Source organism: Oreochromis aureus, linkage group 10 (genome assembly GCF_013358895.1).
Source record: "Oreochromis aureus strain Israel breed Guangdong linkage group 10, ZZ_aureus, whole genome shotgun sequence".
NCBI classification, from domain to species: domain Eukaryota; kingdom Metazoa; phylum Chordata; class Actinopteri; order Cichliformes; family Cichlidae; genus Oreochromis; species Oreochromis aureus.
The window spans coordinates 33,194,290-33,217,608 of NC_052951.1; the positions used below are offsets into that span (position 1 = coordinate 33,194,290).

A 23,319-nucleotide genomic window follows, 5' to 3' on the forward strand; every position below is an offset into this window, starting at 1 on the left:
CAAGTCTGTAATCATTTAATTTGAGATGACAGAAACAAGATGTGCTTTGTGGTCACTAAGCACAATCTACATGGTGTATCTTTATTGCAACAGCTAAATGAAAATCCAGAAACCTAAAAATATCTCTGAAGATGCAGAAAATCCACATTTGCAACATCTACAAAACTAGAAGATAAGCTCCATGTTTAAAAAGTGAATTTAGTGATATTAGAATTATTTATTCTCATTATACCAAAATACCTCATACCCTCCACTGCAAAGAAAAAAGGAAGAAAAGCAAAAGGGCAGTCTAACATGTAATAACTAAATACAATGTTACCCATATATAATTATAAATAGATATGCACGTGTGTGCTTCGGTCATTATGAAATATGGAATAAGAAATAAGTTTCCCCTCTGATGGATACACACAACAGAATACTAAAACCCTTAATTTCATTGAAGAGAAGTCCTTCGCACAGCTTTGTTTTTGTAAATGCTAGAGGCAGTTTCAAATACAGGACATTTTGTTCATACATGAAACAGCTATCAAGTATTTAGTCACTGATGAGAAAAACATCTATAGGTTTAACTAACAGAACATTGTCAGTGCATTCACTCCAGTGAAAAACATACAAGTTCTGTAAACAAAGTCGGAAATTACGAAGCTTCTGGTCACGATGTCATCGTTTTATTTTACAACACAAAAAGTTTTTCCATTTTGTCCGCTTGCTTTTGGTTTCAAGTACTAAACAGTTTGTGTTACTTTAAAATTTTGTGTAGAAATGTGCTCTTCAGAAGAGGCGGGTGGCTCTGAAAAGAGCCGTTGGGTGAGTGCAGTAGAGCTGCAGTTTACTTGGAGCTGGTGTACTTGGTCACAGCCTTGGTGCCCTCGGATACGGCGTGCTTGGCCAGCTCACCGGGCAGCAGGAGACGCACGGCGGTCTGGATCTCCCTGGAGGTGATGGTGGAGCGCTTGTTGTAGTGAGCCAGGCGGGAGGCCTCAGCAGCGATGCGCTCGAAGATGTCGTTGACGAACGAGTTCATGATGCTCATGGCCTTGGAGGAGATGCCGGTGTCGGGGTGCACCTGCTTCAGCACCTTGTACACGTAGATGGCGTAGCTCTCCTTCCTGGTCTTTCTCTTCTTCTTGCCGCCCTTGCCGGCGGTTTTAGTCACGGCTTTCTTGGAGCCCTTCTTGGGCGCGGACTTGGCGGGTTCAGGCATTTTCTTTCTTCGCTACTTCACAGCAGAGAATGTGCTCGTCAGCGCAGAGCGGCTCTCTTTTATTTCCGCTGTATGCAAATAAAGCTGTGCAGATCCCTGCCTGTCATTGGTCGACGCTCTGCCTTTGCTCGAAAGATTGGGCGTGCCGTGTAAACACGGAAGACCAAAAAGGAAAGCTTGAAGTTCCCGTCAGCGTCAGTTTTTCCCCTTTTAATTAGTTCAATTAATCAGTTAAATGTGGCCCCCTGCCATAAATAATTAATTTCTATTAATTTTGAAAGCTTACAGATCGCATATGACCTCGTCACCAAGTGTTAAACATTTGTTGAACATTTCACATCCTTCTGTGCAATGCAAAGGTTGATTCACAACCTTTTAATATAAATAAACAAACACATAAATAAAAACAAATGTAAACCTGTTCCACTGATAGTGTTACTGTTGTACATTTGCTCTGAAGAAGTGACCAGAGGAAAGAAGATGAAAGCAGCAAGTAACCTCCGGTGTTCTGGTTTGATTCCCAGTTCCGAGCATCAGCATTGTCATAAGCATCATAAACAACTCAAATAAACATGTTTAAACTTAGTTCCACACAATCTGTAGCCCCATCCTGAGACTGACCAACACCCTGACCACGGTTCCTTTGTCTTAGATGTGATAGCTGAGATTGGATGGATGGGTTTCGCAGGCTGAAGAACAGCACTCACTGCATCTGTGCTCTTATTCTTTGTGGGGGAGCTGCACAGCTGGCACAGAGAAAGAGACACCCACATCCACAGCTACAGTCAATCTAGAATCACCAATTAAACTAACCATTGTTTGGACTGCGGGACGCAACCACGGGGGGGACATGCAATTGCTGAAAGAAAAGCAGCAGGCCGCTGGATTCAAACTCAGGAACTTCCTGTGAGGCAACATTGCAAACCACCATATTACAATTACTGCTTTCATTAATGCTGTAGGAACAATATTTCATGCACTCTTCAAATCCATGTGTGAAATCTGTGGATAACACCATTGGTCTCTGTTACTACAGAGAGGAATACCAGCACCGTACCCAACGGTGTTCAGAAAACAACCAAGGATGTCATTGTGCTATGGCAGCTGGACAGAATAGTCTATAAAGTGAAGGAAGAAGTCTTCACTGTATAGACCATTTCCCTGTAAGCAATGAATGTTTATTCATTTTTTGTATGTCTGTTTTAAATAATGTCTGGTTTAAAGCCAAGAACAGTTTTTGTTGACTGACAGCACACTAACAATAACCTTGATAATATATACATATATATATATATATAGTTTAAAATAGACATCTAGATATTATACTGTAAATTCCCCCCAAAAGTTTTCTTCCCTATTTAAAATTAGCATCATGTTTTATTAATGTATCTTATTTTTTATTTTGTCGCTTTATATTTTAAGAAAAGTTGAACTATAATGTCTACTTTTCCTGCTTTACTTGGATGTTGTTTCACATCTGTGTGAGTAGTTTCCAGTTGCTTCCCTCGCTGTTTTAATGCCTTCATTCAAGAATTATGGAAGTGGGTTAAAAACTCTCTAAATTCTTTCACCTTTTATAAAATCATCAGTGTGGCTGCTCTCCCAGATATAACAATAAAGTTTAACATCCAGGTATCCATGAAAACAGAATTTTCAAAGTTTAACAGAGTTAGCTTTCTAGTCTCCATCTAAAGATGATATAACATGTTCTTACTGAGGGATTTCTGACAAATTAAAACATAGAGATCTCCTATCACTTCAGACATAAATTACGGTTACTGAAGTTGGACTGGCTGGTATATATTGGTCTGTTATGTGGTGGCTAGCTACAAAGCTATGATTAGGATAATATAAAGGCATTAGCACAATAAGCTGGATGATAAACAATACCATTTGTCCCCTCAATAAAAATTAACATGAGGGTCATTGATGAGCAGAGACAAGGACGGAGGAAAAGATGCTGAGAACACCTGAGATGATCCATCCCCACCACACAAACAGTCATTATTATACTGCTGCATGGTTCTGACCTTTGTATATTTTATTTTTATTTTTTTTAATTTTATATTTAATTTTATATTTAATTTTCTATAATTTTATATACACACACACACACACACACACGTAGATATACATATTTACTATACATATTCAGTAATGCACATACAGTTTTACCCATTCTTATATTTTTCTCGTTCTTATGTTAATGTATTGTATTTTGCACACCTCTGTTGCTTGTGAAGTTTGTACACAAGAATTTCACTTGCATGTGCTGTACCAGTGTACCTGCACAAGTGATGTGACAATAAAAGTGATTTGATTTGGATTACTAGCTATGAAAACTGCCTGATCCTCAGCTTCACATGCCCATTCAAATCTTTGTTGACCTCTGAGGGATTCTTTTCTGACTCTTTGGTGTCTGGCTTATGGGCAGTAGTTACATCGTAAGATTTTTAAAAACTGAGCTTTAAAACATGCTAATAAATAAAAACATAGAGATGCTGACAGTGATCACTGACTATTTTAGGGGCTTTAAGATACAAAGCATTAAAACACATCAAGAAGACAACAGTCTTAATGAATTCACTGTAGTTTAACCCTTAAAGGACAATATTGAAAGGTTGGCTCAAAATATTGGCATCATTATTAAGTGTAGTGGTGGCCAAATTAAGCTTTCCGAAGCACTGATGCTTGTATTGAAGAAGGGTTAATTGCTGTAAGCTTTTTAACACTTTTCTGCTTTGGTGTCTTCTGGTGGACAAAAATATGAAGAGGTGTTTGAATGTACAACTTGAAATGAACTACTTCATTATGTTTGCCTCTGCACAGCTGAGTTGATAGATTGTGTTTAACATCACGTGTCACTTCTCTGCGATATCGATGAGGTGGTTTGAACATGTATTTTTGAGGTGAAAAAAAAAGTTTGTGTCTATTTGATTATAAAGTGATTCTGAAGAATAAACATTGCTCATTTAAACATGTGCCATGCTGTGCACTCAGTTTGTGACTTCTTGACTTCTTGGTCAGTAGAATCTCCAGTTCATCTAGAAGTCACAACAATTGTGGTGAAGTTTTGGACAGGAAGAGTTCCAGACCAGGACATTGAACTTTACCTACAAAGGTACTGTGAAGTCTTACAACCTCCCGTTAAGCCGGTTGATAAATTCGGCTTATGGTACGGAGTAAGGAAATTCAAGGTACGAATGCGGAGAGATGAATCAGGTCATATTGTTTCCATCCCTAACTCCATTTCTCTGGGCCCTTTTAATGGGCGTATCATATATCCTGGACAGGCAAACAGATGTTTCATCTGCCAAACACTAGACCATCAGGCAAGAGACTGTCCTACCTTTAAGTGCTGCAAATGCGGGGAGTTGGGTCATAAAGCTAAAGAATGCCAAAATGACAGCGAGTGTTCTCTGTGCGGACTGAAGGGTCACACCTTCTTTAAATGTCCCAAATCGTTTGCAAATATAACTAAAGCCCCCCAACAGCCCTCCACGAGTGCTCTTTGTACAACCTTTCCATCCACCTCAGCGCTGCCAGTAGCCGCAAATCCAACCTCGCTACAAGAAACGCTCTCATATGGAAATGTGTCCTTAACAAATCCATTGGCTGTCCCTGAAGCTGTTTCCGGACAAGAACCAGGCAACCGTATCTTGACAAATCTTCCAGGAGTAACAGAGCTGCAGACAAACAATAACAACATAGAGGAGGATTTGACGCCCTCAAGACAACTTAAAGAAATAACAGCAAAAAGTAAAGAAGAATCGGACGACCAACCCTTCTCAGAAACTTCTGAGGTGGAATATGAGAGCGATGACGAGCGAAGGGAAAGCGAGGAAGAAAATTCATCAGAAAGCTACCTAAGTGCAAGTGATAGTGAAGAATCATCCATTTCGACTCCTGTGGAGATTTCTCCTACGGACATCCCAGCAAGACGAGATGAAGCGGATACACAAACAGGGATTTTTCTAAACAAACAGCATCCCGCAATGGAGGAATTGGTCAACGAAACAACGAAAGGAGGTAGGAAAAGAAGTGTCTCGACGACGTCTTATAGCAGAGACAAGAGAAAGGACGATCGATCCAGCCCTTCGCAAGGTAATGTTGAATCTACATTGTTCCCTCTCTCTACCGAATAACCTCCTACTACATAAATATGAGTACTCTTAAAATAATAACATGAAATGTTAGAGGGTTACAATCAGAAAGACTGAGAAAGAAAAAAGTGCTTTTTCTGCAAAAACTGGACTATGATATATTGTGTTTACAAGAATTAAGATTGAAAACCAATGAAGATATTGGAGAGCTGAATAAATTATGGGGTCCAAGCCACTCAGTAATCTCAATACGGGACGATAGTGCTGACGGGGTGGGCTTTTTCTTCAAAAACACTCATGTGAATATCATAAAGAAAAGAGATATAATACCTGGACGGCTTTTACTTGTGGACTGCCATTATGGTGGTCAAAAGTTCCGGTTAATTAATGTATATACCGCACCCGAAAGAACAATAAAAATGCAATTGCTAAAGAAAATGAGACATTTGTTAGAATGTGGGTTTAATACTGTTTTATGTGGGGATTTTAATATGGTTACGGAAGAGAACGATAGGATTGCTAGTACGACATTCAAAGAGTCCAGGGAAGGCAAACTACTGACACAAATATGTAAAGACGCATCTCTTAGGGATTTATATAGGATCTTAAATCCTCAGACAACTCACTTCACAAGGTTCGACTCGTCCTCTAAAACTAGAATAGATAGAATTTATATATCTCCTGAAATTTCAGCTTTAAGATATAATGACTTTGTAACTGAGTTCTCTGATCATAAGGTAGTCAGAGCTACGATTTTGTGTGGCACTGACCCCCCTTCCACTTATTGGAAATTAAATACGAGCTGCCTAAGTGACGGGACACTTGTTTTGGAATTAAAGGAAGAAATTAAGAAAGTTTTACAACTTAAAAAACTCACAACATCTGATATACAATTGTGGGAGATACTGAAAGAACGGATGAGAAATTTTTTCAAATTTAAATGTAGAGAAATAAATTATACAAAAAATATGAAGTATAACGAACAAGTAAATCAATATATTTATTTGAAGAATAAAAAATTTAGAAATGAGGATGAAGAGAACCAGATTGAGGAGCTTAAAGTTAGTATTGAAAAAGTAAATAACGAAATATTATTTAATATACAAAAATCTATGGGAGGTGATATAAATGGAAATGAGGACTATATGATCGGAGCTAACCAAAAGAAACGTAATGATGATTTTATTTCCTCTATAAGAGATGTTGGAGGAAACTCCTTTGTTAATGAAGTAGATAAAAGGCGAGTTATCAGAAGGTTCCCAAATGTTTTCTCCGTTATCTACAAAAACAAGTGCAGTAGAATCCCTGTTAAGTAAAATAGAGCCCTTAGACTCTATCCAATATAACTCACTTCTAGGAAATATTACTAAAGATGAGGTAGAATGTGCGGTCAGTCAGTTAAATATGAACAAAACCCCTGGTTTAGATGGGTTCCCGTCTGAATTTTATAAAATAGTAGTAAATGAAATATCTGAATTTTTAGCCACTGTTTTTAATGAAGGCATTCATAAGGGAACATTGGGTGACTCCTTTTACAATAATGTGTTTGTTATATAAGAAAGGGGAAAGAGATGACATAAATAATTATGGACAATTAACAATAATGAATGTCGATTATAAGATATTTGCTAAAATAATCATGAATAGGTTTGAGGAGGTATTAGAGAAAATTATAGAAAAAGAGCAAACATGTGCAATAAGGGGTCGTTTGATGTGGGATAACTTATGTACTTTGCGGGAAATAATTTATAGTAGAAAAGACACAGAATTTTTTATTTTAAGTCTCGACCAAAAGAAAGCCTTCGATTACATCTCTCACTCCTATTTGTGGGAAGTTATGAAAGCCTACAATATGCCTGAAACCTTCATCTCTATGATTAAATTATTATACAAAAAATCCTTAGTCCAGATTAAAGTAAATGGAAGACTGACCAAACCCTTTAGAGTTGAATGTGGAGTGAAACAAGGATGTCCTCTAAGTGCAGCTCTATATGTTCTAGCAATAAATCCGTTACTCAAAATAATTAATAGTGATAGCCGTTTTACTGGATACGTCCTAAACGACTTATACAAAGTGACAGCCCTTGCTTGTGCGGATGATGTCTCAGTAATTATTAAAGATCAAAAGGAGCTATTAATACTTAAGGAGTTGTTAACAAAATATGACCAAGCCTCCGGTGCCAAACTAAACCAGGAAAAGACTGAAGGAGTGTGGTTCGGACAAAACTCAAAGGAACCTGTAATTGAATTAAAAACTAAGGAGATGAAGATTTTAGGTATTTGGATTACTAAAAATGATCCATGTCTTTTGAATTGGAAAAAGAAAGAGTGAAATAGAGAATGAAGTAGCTAAATGTGACAACAAAAATACAAACTAAAGTGCGTGTGAATATTGTGAAAACACATGTAGTCTCAAAGTTACTTTTCCTAGCTACTGTCTTTCCCCCTCCTCAGAAAACTGTTATTAAATTAAGTAAATTGTGTACTAAATTGATTTGGGGGACAAACCGTGAAGTAACGCAGAGGAAATTGATGTACAAAGGAAAAGAACATGGAGGATTAGGAGTGCCAGATCTTGGTATCATTTTGATGATTCCCTTTTTGAAAAATGTGTATAGCGCATTAGAGCGAAGCACCCACTGGATCCAAGGGAAGAAATCCTTGTGGGGGAAAAAAAAAAAAAAAAAAAAAAAAAATGAAAGGGGGAGCCCGAACGGGAGTGCCATACTTTAAACTTGTGTTCGGGGATTTAGTAGATCAGTGGAAACTCTGGTTTAAATCTTTTACAATTAAACTCAAAACAAATATAATAAAATCAATCTTTAAAAAAACAAACAAAAAAAAAAACCCGAAGGTATGATACAATATAAGTTTGCTGAAAAAGAAGAAAATAGTTTAAAACATATATGACAAAGTAATATCCGAGAACATGAGAGATACAGTGTGGCTTATCTCTGTCGGACGTCTCCCAGTAAGAGCTGTGGTTCAGTGGAGTTGCTTCGTTACTACAAAGAAATGCCCTATGGAGAATTGTGATGAGGACGAAACTCTTGATCATCTGTTGATATCATGTTACAGGACGGTTGAAATAAGACAGAAGATGGATAAACTCTGATTTGATATTGAAAATAATACAAAAGCAGTAAGATATGTTTGTTTAAAGAAAAGATGAGTGAAAATAAAAGTTGTTTCAATACCAAGTCAAATAAAGGTCTCGTTGTCTGATGTGCGGACGTAATAGAAAGCTGGTGACAGCAGTTTTTAAATTGGGCGGAGCCAAGGTCATATTTTGCCAATAATATTAATTTAGTTACGAGTTTAGTATGCTGTGGAGTTTAACCCCCCCCACACACACACACACCGAATCTAACTAGGACACTAGCTGGCATGTGTACAAGTAAATATTAAATCCAAAAAGTCAATAAACCAGCAGGTGTAAATAGATTTGATTCTTCTCTAGGCTCCATTGTCTCTGAGCAATGTCTGCTACACATTGTTTACAATAAATACAACTGATGTCTTTAGGAACAGGCTCTCGTAGGATTGTGGTGGCTCTTAAAAGAGCCTTTGAGTTCAAACGTAACGATCACAGCTTACTTCTTCTTGGCTGCGGTCTTTTTGGCTTTAGGCTTGGCAGCCTTCTTTGCCGGGGATTTCTTGGCTGCGGGCGCCTTCTTGACCACCTTCTTCGGGCTTTTGGCGGCCTTCTTCGGGCTCTTCGCAGCTTTCTTGGCGGGCTTCTTGGCAGCAGCTGGTTTTTTAGCCTTCTTCGGAGACTTCTTTGCAGCTGCGGGTTTCTTTGCTGCCTTAGCCTTCTTCGCTGCCGCAGGTTTTTTGGCAGCGGCGGGCTTCTTGGCTTTAGGAGCAGCTTTCTTCGCTGGCTTCTTGGCCTTGGTCTCAGCGGCTTTCTTGCCTAGCTTGAAAGAACCAGAAGCGCCGGTGCCCTTAGTCTGAACCAGAGTACCCTTAGAAACCAGGCTTTTGATGGCGATCTTAACGCGGGCGTTGTTCTTCTCCACATCATAGCCTCCGGCAGCCAGAGCCTTCTTCAGGGCTGCCAATGACACGCCTTTCCGTTCTTTGGAAGCGGTCACTACTTTAAGAATTTGGTCGCTGACGCTGGGGCCGGTCTTCTTGGGCTTGGAAGCCTTTTTCTTCGCTGGCTTAGCGGGAGCGGCGGCTGGCGCTGGTGCTACTTCTGCCATTTTTCCTTGCTGCGTTTTCTTTGCTGCTTTCGCGATCCAACTGGAGTTCGAGAGACGAGATGAGAAAGTCGCAGCAGGAGTCTCCTTTTCAATGCAACATGAGAACCGTGGAGACTCAATCCAGCGCGGCGCTCTCGCTTGCAGCCTGAGTGAACTTGTTCTGTGTTTTCTCTTCCAGATAAACACGTTAAAAAGTAGCTCAAGGGGCAACGCTGCGGACTGACAGTAAAGCAGCCGACAAGCGGACACGAGTGTCTTCAAATTTAGCTCATGTTGAGCCCCGGTGCTTATTGCAGTTTTTCCCTGAAACCCCGAAACCTCGGCGAGTCACAGCGGAGCTTGGCGGCTTCGCCCCTTCTTTTACCCCATAAAAGGACTTCAAATCAAGTAAAGCTGCACCAAAATCAGTTTTCCAGCTGAGCCACATGTTCTTTTACACATTCAAAGTGAAAACATCAACCTGCTGGCAGTCAGTTTGGAATAAAATGAAGATATTGTGACCGCAGCAAACACACTGATGAAGGTGGAGGCTTGTCACAGCCAGGCTTCACAACGGAGCTGTTCGCTTTAAAAGTTTCTCTTGCTAAGAACATTTATCACGAATTGAGAGAAATACTGAACATTACAGGGGATTATAACACACAATTGTATTATTAAGGGTCCCTCGTAGCCTTGTTTGAGTCCGCGATTCGAAGGAAGGGATTAACCTATTGGAAGCTGTGACGGTTTAAAGAAGACAGGCCGGTTTATAGGGCTCTTTCAACTTTCTGCTTCACAAGAAAACAAGAAAGAAAGAAAATGTGTGGAGAGAGACAATAACAGAAAGAAAGGTTACAAATTACAGAAAAAATGAGCCAGCTGTGGAGCAGGTGAGTCATTGTTGTACTGTTTTGGTTTCTGTTCAGTTTCACTGTTTTTCTGAATATCTGTGCTACGTCCATTTGATGCTCCAACTTGAAGGCAGGCATTTGAAGGTCCCTCTCTATCCCATTCTCTGTTTTAGAAGCCAACATATTTTTTCATCTATGTCTAAGTTTTCTTTATATTCTCATTCCTTCTGGAGTTTCTAAAACCTCACAAGCTTCAGACTTGCACTGATAATTTTAGCCTCAGAGGTGATGCTTATATACCTAATAGTACATGTTATTATTGGTAGTAGTAGCAGTAGTAGTAATATTACCTATACTTAGTATTATATACCTGTGATACTTATATTTAAATGTGGATAATCATCACTTCCTAACTAAAATGTAGCTGCTTTTTTCTATTGAGTTTTTCCAGATTTATGAATATGGATTGTCTCTGAAATTACTTTTTCTATAATGGACGTCCCACTAATATGATTGAAGGAGTTACAGAACACAGTGAATTCATAAAGAGATTTCTGGTTAAGAAATCCAACTCATACAAGGTGATATGAGCTATTTAATTGTTGTTAATGTACATGTCTTATTGTGATGTAGTATGCTTTCATCTAACAAACATTTATTAAAGGAGAAACTAAAACTAAACCCCTTGTTTGGCTCTTTCATGATTCTCTTCTATGACATGAAGGGGAAGATCTCCTTCAGAGGATGTTGTTTACGCACATTCCCAAGTTCACTTTTTGACTGGATTAAACAATAATGTTTGGTTCACATGGTATCCTACAAAAAACTTAAAACTACAAATTGGTGAAATATTTTGCCGTGACATACTAGTCTCTATGAGCCTCTATACATTCAGACATCCTTTGTGCATTTTCCCACTTTCTGGAAAGCACTGAAACAGTGCTGAGTTTGCTGGTATGCCACATTTGTTTTTCCCCTGCACTTGAAAGAGATGGAAACTTCACTTTGCTTGTGTTGATATGTCAGAGGAATACTTGGTGCCTCAAAATGAAGCAGATAATCATTCAAACCACAAATACTGGAGAAGGGGCTCAGATGAGTTTAATGACTTGGTCAAGTTGCTACTGCTTGGGGGAGGGGCAACAAAAAAAAGAAACAAACAACCCACACACACTGAATCTACTAAGTGTCTGAACCTCTTACAGTTTAACAAAATCTGGCTTACTGATTGAAATGTCCGGATATGCGAAATTATGATTGCTTATGTTACCATATTATTTGAGAAAGAACAAAGCTCTTACAGTGAGGTGTGTGGCTCTTAAAAGAGCCGTTTAGTTACTTCAATTGGTATGAATGAGTTTAACCGCCGAAGCTGTCCACCACGTCCATGGCGGTCACGGTCTTCCGCTTGGCGTGCTCGGTGTAGGTGACGGCGTCACGGATCACATTCTCCAGAAACACCTTCAGCACACCGCGGGTCTCCTCGTAGATCAGACCAGAGATGCGCTTCACGCCACCATGGCGAGCCAGACAGCGGATGGCAGGTTTGGTGATTCCCTGGATGTTATCAAGAACAACTTTACAGTGACACTTAGCGCCTCCTTTCCCGAGTCCTTTACCACCCTTGCTTTTTTTTTTTTTTTTTAAAGCCTTTATTTTCAAAATTCATGGCAAATTCACAAGCAAACAACACATAAAAACTTTGCATCAAAATATATGGCAATACACATAATAGTTTACAATAGATACATAAATGTAAATTTTAAATTAACCCCCCCCCCCCCCAAAAAAAAAAATTACTCAAACATTTTAACATTAATTATATCTTCAAAAGATCCCAAGGTAAACAGCTATTCTTTTTTTGTTCTAAAGTTTTCCTCCTTCTCAGGTCTGTAAGAATATTCTTGCACACAGCCACACCATCTATCATTTGTGACCAATGACCACCTTGGCTCTGGTTTTCCAAATGTTGACACACATAATAAGCCAAAAGAGGCGTCTTTTACTGTCGTACATTTTTTCTTTAAACAGACCATATTTTATAGCTTCTATGTTGTTATCAATTTCAAACCCCACTTTAGTCATCTGTTGTCTGATCTCTACTGTTCTATAACAGGATAACAGTAAATGTTCAAGGGTTTCATCTTTGGCACACCGTGGCATTGGACATTCTTTGGTGGTAACATAACAGCTCCACTGAACCACGGCTCTAACAGGGAGACGTCCAACAGAAATCAACCACAGCGTATCTCTCATATTTTCAGAGATTAATTTGTCATAAACATTTTTAACTATTAACGGGTATTCTTCTACGCCCACGTCCTCATATTTTATTTGTCCTTCATTAGTTTTATTATTAATTATATTATAAACTTGTTTAGTGCATACTTGTGTCCAGTTAATGTTAAGGTCTTTCCACTGTTCTGTAGTGTCGCCAAAAAGAAACTTATAATAAGGTATATTTGATCTAGCCCTACCTTTTAATTTTTCCCATTGTGCTACATAACCTCTAATCCACGGAGTTCCCCTATTAAGAGCGCTAAAAACATTTTTAATAAACGGAATTCTCAAAGTGGCGCCTCCTTTTCCGAGTCCTTTGCCACCCTTGCTTTTTTTTTTTTTTTTAAAGCCATTATTTTCAAAATTCATGGCAAACTCACAAGCAGACAACACATAAAAACTTTACATCAAATTATATGGCAATACACATAATAGTTTACATTAGATACATAAATATAAAATTTAAGTTAACCCCCCCCCAAAAAAGAAAAGGGGCCACCCTTGCTTTTTTTTTTAATACTTTATTTAAATATCAAAATTTACAATTACAAATACACACAATATAAACACCATGCACAAATTATTCACGTTATGTTTTACATTTTACAAGGATAAAAACTCCCACGGCAAGACGTTACATAGTTTCATATCTATAGTTTTCCTCCTCCTCAAGTCCGCTACAATATTTTTACATACTACGGAACTACTTATCATTTTTTGTTCTATAACCACTTTAGCCCTTGTTTTCCATATGTGTACATTTATAATGCACATCACCAATCAAAATAATCTTCTTTTATTTTCACTCATCTTTTCTTTAAACAAACATATCTTACTGCTTTTGTATTATTTTCAATATCAAATCCGAGTTTATCCATCTTCTGTCTTATTTCAACCGTCCTGTAACATGATATCAATAGATGATCAAGAGTTTCGTCCTCATCACAGTTCTCCATAGGGCATTTCTTTGTAGTAATGAAACAACTCCACTGAACCACAGCTCTTACTGGGAGACGTCCGACAGAGATAAGCCACACTGTATCTCTCATGTTCTCGGATATTACTTTGTCATATATGTTTTAAACTATTTTCTGATTTTCTTCTTTTTCAGCAAACTTATATTGTATCATACCTTCGGGTTTTTTTAGATTTATTTTATTATATATTTGTTTTGAGTTTAATTGTAAAAGATTTAAACTACAGTTTCCACTGATCTACTAAATCGCCGAACACAAGTTTAAAGTATGGCACTCCCGTTCGGGCTCCCCCTTTCATTTTTTTCCCACAAGGATTTCTTCCCTTGGATCCAGTGGGTGCTTCGCTCTAATGCGCTATACACATTTTTCAATAAGGGAATCATCAAAATGATACCAAGATCTGGCACTCCTAATCCTCCATGTTCTTTTCCTTTGTACATCAATTTCCTCTGCGTTACTTCACGGTTTGTCCCCCAAATCAATTTAGTACACAATTTACTTAATTTGATAAGTTTTCTGAGGGGGAAAGACAGTAGCTAGGAAAAGTAACTTTGAGACTACATGTGTTTTCACAATATTCACACGCGCTTTATAGTTTGTATTTTTGTTGTCCCATTTAGCTACTTCATTCTCTATTTCACTCTCTTTTTCCAATTCAAAAGACATGGATCATTTTTAGTAATCCAAATACCTAAAATCTTCATCTCTTTGTTAGCTTTTAAATCAATTACAGGTTCTCTTGAGTTTTGTCCAAACCACACTCCTTCAGTCTTTTCCTGGTTTAGTTTGGCACCGGAGGCTTGGTCATATTTTGTTAACAACTCTTTAAGTATCAATAGCTCCTTTTGATCTTTAATAATTACTGAGACATCATCCGCATAAGCAAGGGCTGTCACTTTGTATAAGTCGTTTAGGACGTATCCAGTAAAACGGCTATTAATTATTTTGAGTAACGCCTCCCTTGGCCCTTACTTTCATGTCTAGAGTTTCTGTCTCTGAACGAAGAAAGTCGAATGAAAGTCACAGCAGCGGGGCCCCCGTCTTTATTTGTGCTCTGCGGACGTAATAGAGAACTACTGACCGGTGCAAGCAAACTCGCAGATCATCATATGCTTACCGAGTGGAGTTTCATTAGCTTTTATGCTTTAGTCTCAAATCAGAGTGTGAGCACATATAGCATACAAACATATTGTAGAGATATGAATGGCTTTAAAATTTGAGTTATCATTTAACATGTACAATTTGTTAGTGCTCCGACAACACCGAACACACCGTTGTTCAAAAAAGAAAAAAGTGTACTTAAAATGCTGCTCTTAGAAGTTGTGAGTGGCTCTTAAAAGAGCCGTTAGTTTATTGAAAATGGTCGTGTGATTTTTTTTTTTTTTTTTTTTTTTTTTTTTTAGCTTTCTCAGTTTTCTTGGGCAGCAGCACGGCCTGGATGTTGGGCAGCACGCCGCCCTGAGCGATCGTCACGCCGCCCAGCAGCTTGTTCAGCTCCTCGTCGTTGCGGACGGCCAGCTGCAGGTGACGGGGGATGATTCTGGTCTTCTTGTTGTCACGGGCAGCGTTCCCAGCCAGCTCCAGGATCTCAGCGGTCAGGTACTCCAGCACAGCCGCGAGATACACCGGGGCGCCGGCACCAACACGCTCAGCATAATTACCCTTCCTCAGCAGCCTGTGGACACGACCAACAGGAAACTGCAGTCCAGCGCGGCTGGAACGAGTTTTCGGCTTTGCCTTTGCTTTTCCGGTCTTTCCACGTCCAGACATCTTGTTTGTTTCTTCGCTTGTTGGCAGGAGAAAAGTATAACTCACACAGCCCCAATACCAGCTTTATATACTACTTCAGCTGTTCGCTCATTGGTTAGCGCGATCGTGAGAAGCAGTGTCCAATCAGATAAGAGATGACGTCAAACCTCACATTTAATTTCCGTACGAACTGATATGCTATAAACGATTTTAGTAATTCACCCTGGAAATACTGAAATATATAACAGTAACTACAAAATATAGATTAAGTTGTTTAATTTGACTCTACACAAGGAAATGTAAGAATATACCACCATAAATTTGTTAATGTTTCAGGCACACGTTATCTATAAAAATAAATAAAATTCAAAGAAATTAATCATTATTTTCCATATGTAAATAATACACAGCAGCAAATCAGGATTATTGCACTATGAGCTTGTTATAACATTTGGCCATATTAATTATGAACCTCTTTGAAGTGCTGACAAACCTCCACCCATGACATTACTTATACTATTATCAGTTGGGGCGTGGTTCAGGGGGTTGCGGTTCAGAATGGAAATTATGAAATGGGAAAATAAAGATACAAATTATAAAACACGTGACTAAGAGAAAATTTATGTACAAGAGTAGGAAACACGGGGGATTGGGAGCCCCAGACTTAGAGATAGTTTTGCGAATCCCGTTTATTAAAAATACTCACAGTGCAATTTCTCGGGGTGCCCCGTGGGTTCGAGGGAAGGAGGAAGTGTGGAATAAAAAAAGAGGCAGAGCCAGAGCAGGCGTACCATACCACAGACTTATGTTTGGAGATTTATCAAGTCAATGGGAACATTATAGTCTAAATATTCTTCAAGATAATACGAAAAATATTTATAAAAAATTTAATGAAATTAAAAACGAAGGTATAATTCAATATAAGTACATAGATAAAGACGAGAATCTTTCAATAGTTAAAAATATACAAGACAAATTATTATCCGAAAGCATGAGAGATGTGGTATGGCTCATCTCGCTCGGGCACCTCCCTGTGAGGGCGGTGGTTCAGTGGAGTTGTTTTGTTACCACCAAGAAATGTCCTATGATAAACTGTGATGAAGATGAGACCTTAGAACATCTTCTATTGGACTGTTATAGGACAACTGAGATAAGGCAGAAGATGACAGAAATTGGTTATGATGTTGATGTTAACATTAAAGCAGTTAAATATGGTTTGTTTAAAGAAAATATGGGTGAAGACAAAAGGAGACTCTTTTGGTTAATTATTATTATTATTATCTTTAACTGTGTTTGTGATTCACCATTACAGCAGTAGGTTTTATGTCCTACAGTTCTTCTACAGAAATCTCATTGACTTTTGTCAGCTGAGGCTTTGGGTGCATACTGTTGAACCTCTGCTGTGGGAGCCTTTGTGTAATCCCAATTGGAATCTGATACATATAAAGAAAATAACAATGGCTCCAAACAACTATCTTGACGTACCCGACATGTTACGTGTCTCATCTTTGACAAACTGCCATTAAAATAAACATAGTGCTTCTGTTTTATCAGATGTCTTAATAATTAGAGAGGCTGTAATGTTCTGTCTTATTACCCAGCAAGAAATGATGTGTAAAATCAAAAGCTTTTTTGTACTGGACTCTTATTAGTATGATATATTTCCACTTTGTGATAAAAGTACACACTCAGATATTATGAAATTTACTGAAGTCTTGGTTAAATGTCCCCCAATAATAATTCAAATTCAAACTGTTTCTTATATTATTTAACAAGAACATGTCTTTCTTTTTTTTTTCCATTTCAGTTACAAAACTTCACGTCCTTCTAGAGAATCACATTGTGACTGAATACTCCTGAGCATTGTTCAGATTCTCTTTTTCTACTACAGATTCAGAAAAATACATTTTAATAGCATCAAAAAATTCCTCCTTAAAAACTTTTTAACACTATTCTGCACCCGCTTTTCAAAACATCGCGTGCTTTTGGTATTGGAACTCTGCTTGTCCCCTGTCATCCCTGTAGATCCATTTGTAATAAACTACACGTGTTAGCTTCCACCTCATGCATGAAGCTGTTGCAGAACTGTGGGGCTCCTTTAGTGGCACACTGCTGCATCCTTATCACAGTGTTATCACATTTCCTTCCTCCTAGCAGCTGTTAGACTTTATGACCATCACTGAAGAGGCAATAGTACACATAACATGGTTTACATCCGTGCTGCTATTTGCACAGTTTTCCCATTTTCTGTAAATAAACTGTCATTGTTGTTTTTCAGCACAAATATACTTTTTGTACAAACCTATCCTAAGCAGTTCCACATTTCCTTGAGTCTCATGCTATTTTCAATAACTGTACAGTATTTTTTCTTATGCTTTAAATTTGCACTGTACAATCTCTTATTTCTTGTTTTTTTTAAATGTTATATTCTTTACTTCTGTGTGAAACTGGATGCTCCATCTCCCTGTCACTTTGCTGCTGGAACACTGGAATTTCCCCAGTGAGGGACCAGAGAGTATATTTCTTTTCTGTTCTATTCTAGCTTGAAAACAGCTCCAAACATTTACATTTATTCCAGTGTATTTTTAAAATTCCTAACAAATGAATCTCATCATTTAGATCGCACACATTGTTTATCACCATGACCTAAAATAGCATCAGGGAATCAGTGCTAACATCAAACCAACAAAGGTTTTAAATTTCTACCTCAGTACCTCATCAGGCATTCAATCACATCTCACTTTAGCAGCTGTTTGAGCCTGTGTGAGAATATTTATCTATATTTACCTATGGTTATCTAGCAGTCTATCGATCTATAACAGACAAACACTGTGTTCTCTCCTGTATTGGTAGTCTGAGCTTAAAAACAACAATAAATTGTGCAGGTTAGCAGATTTCCATGTAAAGGCCAAATAAATGATGTTTAAATAAAACTTTTCCAACTTGTGCTAACTAAATACAATACAACAAGGAGAAAGGGAGGTTTAAGTTTGTTCTTATGCTCTAATGCAGGGGTCCCCAATCCCAGTCCACGAGGGCCGGTGTCCCTGCAGGTTTTAGATCTCAGCCTGGGTCAACACACCTGAATCACATGATTAGTTCATTACCAGGCCTCTGGAGAACTGCAAGACGGTTATTTAGCCATTTAAATCAGCTGTGATGGATCAAGGACACATCTAAAACCTGCAGGGACACCGGCCCTCGTGGGCTGCGATTGCGGACCCCTGCTCTAATGTGATAGTGTTATGATCCTGTGCAACCCCTGCACTTCAGTGTCAATGCAATACTCTTCAGGTGTTACCTCGATTTAACTGCTAATTGATACACCTGGTGAGATGAAGAAACACCTGAAGCTGACTTTGTAGAGATATAAAATTATTGCTTATATGCTTTTTGGGTTGCAACGGTTTATTAAGTAACTTAGCATAAAATCCATGGGTTTCTAAAACTCTGGTTTTTACATTTATGTTGTGACTTTTGAGTCCTGTACTAACAATGACCTTGTTCTTAGAAGTTGCTAAAGGTGCTGAGGAAGGCAACCGCTGTCACGTTATGCTCAGATCATCCTCTCTAATGATTTTCAGCTGCTTCCCTCAGGTCGTCGGCATAAAGTGCCTGCAGTGAAGACAAAGAGACAGTGTCTCTTTTATACCAGATGCTGTTGTACTACACCATAAGGGTGCTGCCACTGCACATTGCACTTTTTTGATGATAAAATTTGGGCTGTTTTTCCTCGGGGCTTTTGTTTTTCCTTTTTGTCTCTCTGTATGGACAGACTGCAAATCAATTTCTCACTGGGACAATAAAGTTACCATTGACCATATGTGATGCTCTACCGCAGCTCCGTTAGTCTCTCACTCTCCTCTGTGTGCTGAGCACATGACCACTGATGCACTTCTTCCTTTTGGGTACGCTTGATTCTTGCCTCTAGACATCCAGAGGCCAAGTCGGAGCAGGAAATTTGAACAGACACGTTGTCATACAATTTGTTTTAGCTTTATCTTTATTTTAGCATTTGTTTTAAAGAAATGATGATAACTGCATGCATACTGTCTTACTTGACAGCTTATTTTGTATTAAAGTTAATTGTTTTATCCCAATAGGTAAAAACTGCATCTCTCAGTACAAATTGGCACTTTGATACTTTACCATATTCATCAAAAACCAACATAGCTTGTGACCTTTGGGTATATAACCCAGATTGGGAAACTTCAGACAGACTCACTGCCATTTGAATATCTTCCCTTCTTCGTAGAGCACCCTTCCTGCAGGGTCATACTGTGCAGCCACGTGAAGTACTAACAAATTAATGTCACAAAATACCATCTCCACTAGATCTGGTTCTTAAAACTTCAAATACTTAACCTTTTTTCTTAGCTACCTTAAGGTTTCTGTCATAAGCTTCTATCACAAAACATGAATATTAAGCAATAGGACATGACAATTTCCCTGAATTATTTAAGGGTTTAGTTATTTAAACACTGATAGAAGGCTTTAGACTAGCTGATAAAGTACTGTTAAATCAATGAGCTTTAACCCAGCACATAGTGAAAAATCCCAAGCTCTTATTGAAGATGTGTGGCTCTTAAAAGAGCCGTTGTGTTTGGTGTAAACTGGTCCCAGAACAGCTTAAGCCCTCTCTCCGCGAATGCGGCGGGCCAGCTGGATGTCTTTGGGCATGATGGTGACCCTCTTAGCGTGGATGGCGCACAGGTTGGTGTCCTCAAACAGACCGACCAGGTAAGCCTCGCTAGCCTCCTGCAGAGCCATGACAGCTGAGCTTTGGAAGCGCAGGTCAGTCTTGAAGTCCTGAGCGATCTCCCTAACCAGGCGCTGGAAGGGCAGCTTGCGGATCAGCAGCTCGGTAGACTTCTGGTAGCGGCGGATCTCCCTCAGAGCAACAGTACCGGGCCTGTAACGGTGGGGCTTCTTCACGCCTCCGGTGGCCGGGGCGCTCTTACGGGCAGCCTTGGTGGCGAGCTGCTTCCTGGGAGCTTTTCCTCCGGTAGATTTACGGGCGGTCTGCTTGGTCCTGGCCATTTTCTTGTTTACACAAGTTATTTGTCTTCTCAGCAAAAGACGAATGGTTCAGTGCGCTGACTCGCGCGCTTATATTGGAAGAGGCAGAGCTAGGGTAGCGCTGATTGGTTCAGACAAGTATCCCGCGTGTTCGGGATCAGCCCAGGCATTGGACCAAGAGAATTTGAAAAATTAAAGGAAACCACTCCCTTCAAGGCGGTTGAAATGCGCGCCTTTATGGAAACTGGAGATTAAAAGTAAGTTTAAAAAAGATTAAAGTGTAATTTCAGAACAATAAATTACAACGGCCATCATTATTAATTAGTTTAGTTAATAATATAAACACAGCCTGAATGGATCTTTGTTTAAAATCCTTTATTGGGCTTCTGTATAACGTACTTATTGTAAGGATTCATGTCTTACATGTGTAACTTTATAACAATAAATATTATATAATAATATATTATTGTAAAATATAATAGTTTTATGTCACTGGAACAACATCTCAACATGTCATTACAGTGATATTCAAACCAGCGTAAAGAAAAACAAAGTGGTTTATCTTGATAGGTTAAGAAATGTAGACATCAGTCTAGCTATTTTTATGTGCAATTTTCTTCATACAGTAAATATCTTCAATTGTTTTGTAACTTAATCAGATTAATAATCCTGCAGAACAGGATTGTTGTTTAGATGAAGTGGATCCTGCTTTGGTTTTAAATGTGATCCAAGTCAAACCGGTTTAACTGCCAAAGCACAGTTTTTCCTGTTGTAGTTCTAACTTGATACAAGTTGACATGTTCATGTCTTACATTTTGAAGGCATTTTACGTACAGTAAAAGTTTGTTCTTGTTTTTCATGTGGATCATTTAACGCAGTTGAAAATCAGTAAACCCCAGTTGCGCTTAGTGATGGAAAGTTCGGCTGTTTTCAGAGAGCCGGCTCTTCTCACCGCTGTCTACCGTCTCACTCACTGACTGAGGGGTGTGACGTGCGGAGCGATCCTGAAATATCAATACTTCCAACACCAGCGTTTCATGTTGCAGGATCAATTCCCATATGAAAAAAATCAATATCTAATTTGATTAAATTCATTTTTAATCGTAAATGCGACATACAGACAAAAGTAAACTCAGCACTTAGCAGGATAGTGGGCAGTACCCTGTTAATAGGAACTACAATCACCTTCCGCCTCTTATTCATGTGCGTGCTACGCCTCCGCAAGAGTGCGAGCCAATGAGAAGCTCGAGAAACAAAACAAACCACGCAATCTTGACTTTGTTCACAGATCATAACTGCGCTTACGTTCAGCATAGGAAATTATGCTGTGAGCGATGTATGTGGGAAGATAGTTAAATACTGTAGCAACAAAGAACCTCGTTTAAATAGGGATTCGACGCATCACAGATGGTTGTCAAACTTATTTTACATTGAAGGCCACAAAAGCTACATCCACATGAACTTTTGGGGCATACCCTCCATGTTTTCCAAAACTGTCCTGTGGGCTGGACCCCGTCTTTATGAGGGTGATAATTGCTACTGGACCTTATGTTGAACACCACTCTAAGCTTTAGTTTTGATAAGTGAAACACTAAGCACAGCGATAGTGTATACTTTATTTGCAAAAACTGATCTTTTTGCTCCCATTTTATAAAGTATTTATTTTAATGAACAAATGACAGCTATTTGATGCTCAGTAGCTTTATAATTCTCCTCATTCATACGTGATGTGAAGACGTCAGGATGTGCTCTTCAGAAGAGGCGGGTGGCTCTGAAAAGAGCCGTTGGGTGAGTGCAGTAGAGCTGCAGTTTACTTGGAGCTGGTGTACTTGGTCACAGCCTTGGTGCCCTCGGATACGGCGTGCTTGGCCAGCTCACCGGGCAGCAGGAGACGCACGGCGGTCTGGATCTCCCTGGAGGTGATGGTGGAACGCTTGTTGTAGTGAGCCAGGCGGGAGGCCTCAGCGGCGATGCGCTCGAAGATGTCGTTGACGAACGAGTTCATGATGCTCATGGCCTTGGAGGAGATGCCGGTGTCGGGGTGCACCTGCTTCAGCACCTTGTACACGTAGATGGCGTAGCTCTCCTTCCTGGTCTTTCTCTTCTTCTTGCCGCCCTTGCCGGCGGTTTTAGTCACGGCTTTCTTGGAGCCCTTCTTGGGCGCGGACTTGGCGGGTTCAGGCATTTTCTTTCTTCGCTACTTCACAGCAGAGAATGTGCTCGTCAGCGCAGAGCGGCTCTCTTTTATTTCCGCTGTATGCAAATACGGCTGTGCAGTTCCTCGCCTGCTATTGGTCGAGCTGTTGCTCCCAGTCTTTAGTGGGTGAAAAGTTACTGGCAGTCGCACAATGTAAAGTAAAGGAAACCAGCACTCTGTTTAATTTAACCTATGCAATGCGGCTCGTCTTTTTAAATGATGCTGAGAAAGCAGATTTCATGACATTTATGCAGTGTTTTAGGGAAACAGAGAGGTATTTGGGACATAGGAGAATTTGTGCTGCTTCATTGTTAGTTATTCGTGTTCTGAATTCTCAAAGCACATATGTTTGTGTCCAGCTTTAATTGGAAATCAAACTGAAAGAAATTTGTTGTACAATTTCTAATCAGAAAAAAAAGAGTGAAAATATAAATCCTTTACTTTACTTGCTGCATCACAACATGTCCGAAAAGATTATGTATTCATATATTTAAGGTGGCTCGCCCTATGACAGCTGGATAGGCTCCAGCACCCCCCGCGACCCTGAAAAGGATAAGCAGAAGCGAATGGATGGATGGATGGATATTTAAGGTGGATCAGGGTTGGTCTTTCACTGCTTTAGAGCACTAGTCCAGCGGTCCCCAACCCCCGGGCCTCTGACCGGTACCGGTCCGTGAATCGTTTGGTACCGGGCCGCGAGAGTCTAGGCTCAGGTGTGAAATGTATGGTTTTCAGGGTTTTTATCGGTTTTC

The 23,319-nt window shown here is 39.3% G+C and overlaps 6 protein-coding genes across 7 annotated transcripts; all 6 read right to left on the minus strand.

Moving 5' to 3' along the window:
* On the minus strand, positions 1-1,248 carry LOC116318235 (histone H2B 1/2). The gene has a single exon (XM_039618374.1). The coding sequence runs from the start codon at positions 1,205-1,207 to the stop codon at positions 833-835; it is 375 nt and encodes a 124-aa protein (XP_039474308.1). The 5' UTR covers positions 1,208-1,248; the 3' UTR covers positions 1-832.
* Positions 1-22,594, minus strand: LOC116318237 (histone H2B 1/2). 2 transcript variants are annotated; one of them, XR_005614598.1, is made up of 2 exons: positions 22,116-22,594; positions 1-767 (listed from the first exon to the last, which is right to left on the minus strand). XR_005614598.1 is itself a non-coding variant. In XM_039618375.1 (2 exons), exon 1 carries the CDS (start codon positions 22,553-22,555, stop codon positions 22,181-22,183), a length of 375 nt encoding a protein of 124 aa, XP_039474309.1. In that variant the 5' UTR covers positions 22,556-22,594; the 3' UTR covers positions 1-783; positions 22,132-22,180. The 2 variants fall into 2 exon arrangements, 1 of the variants encoding a protein (XP_039474309.1); XM_039618375.1 differs by having other exon boundaries at positions 1-783; positions 22,132-22,594.
* LOC116318233 (histone H1-like) lies at positions 1,555-9,567 on the minus strand. The gene has a single exon (XM_039618372.1). It carries the CDS (start codon positions 9,513-9,515, stop codon positions 8,904-8,906), a length of 612 nt encoding a protein of 203 aa, XP_039474306.1. The 5' UTR covers positions 9,516-9,567; the 3' UTR covers positions 1,555-8,903.
* On the minus strand, positions 11,705-13,674 carry LOC116318240 (histone H4-like). The gene is made up of 2 exons (XM_039618181.1): positions 13,633-13,674; positions 11,705-11,995 (listed from the first exon to the last, which is right to left on the minus strand). The coding sequence occupies exons 1-2, from the start codon at positions 13,672-13,674 to the stop codon at positions 11,705-11,707; spliced, it is 333 nt and encodes a 110-aa protein (XP_039474115.1).
* On the minus strand, positions 14,724-15,413 carry LOC116318234 (histone H2A-like). Its single transcript, XM_031737186.2, has one exon. It carries the CDS (start codon positions 15,370-15,372, stop codon positions 14,953-14,955), a length of 420 nt encoding a protein of 139 aa, XP_031593046.2. The 5' UTR covers positions 15,373-15,413; the 3' UTR covers positions 14,724-14,952.
* LOC116318242 (histone H3) lies at positions 19,382-20,427 on the minus strand. Its single transcript, XM_031737196.2, has one exon. The coding sequence runs from the start codon at positions 20,389-20,391 to the stop codon at positions 19,981-19,983; it is 411 nt and encodes a 136-aa protein (XP_031593056.2). The 5' UTR covers positions 20,392-20,427; the 3' UTR covers positions 19,382-19,980.
* Positions 22,595-23,319: the final 725 nt, after the last annotated feature.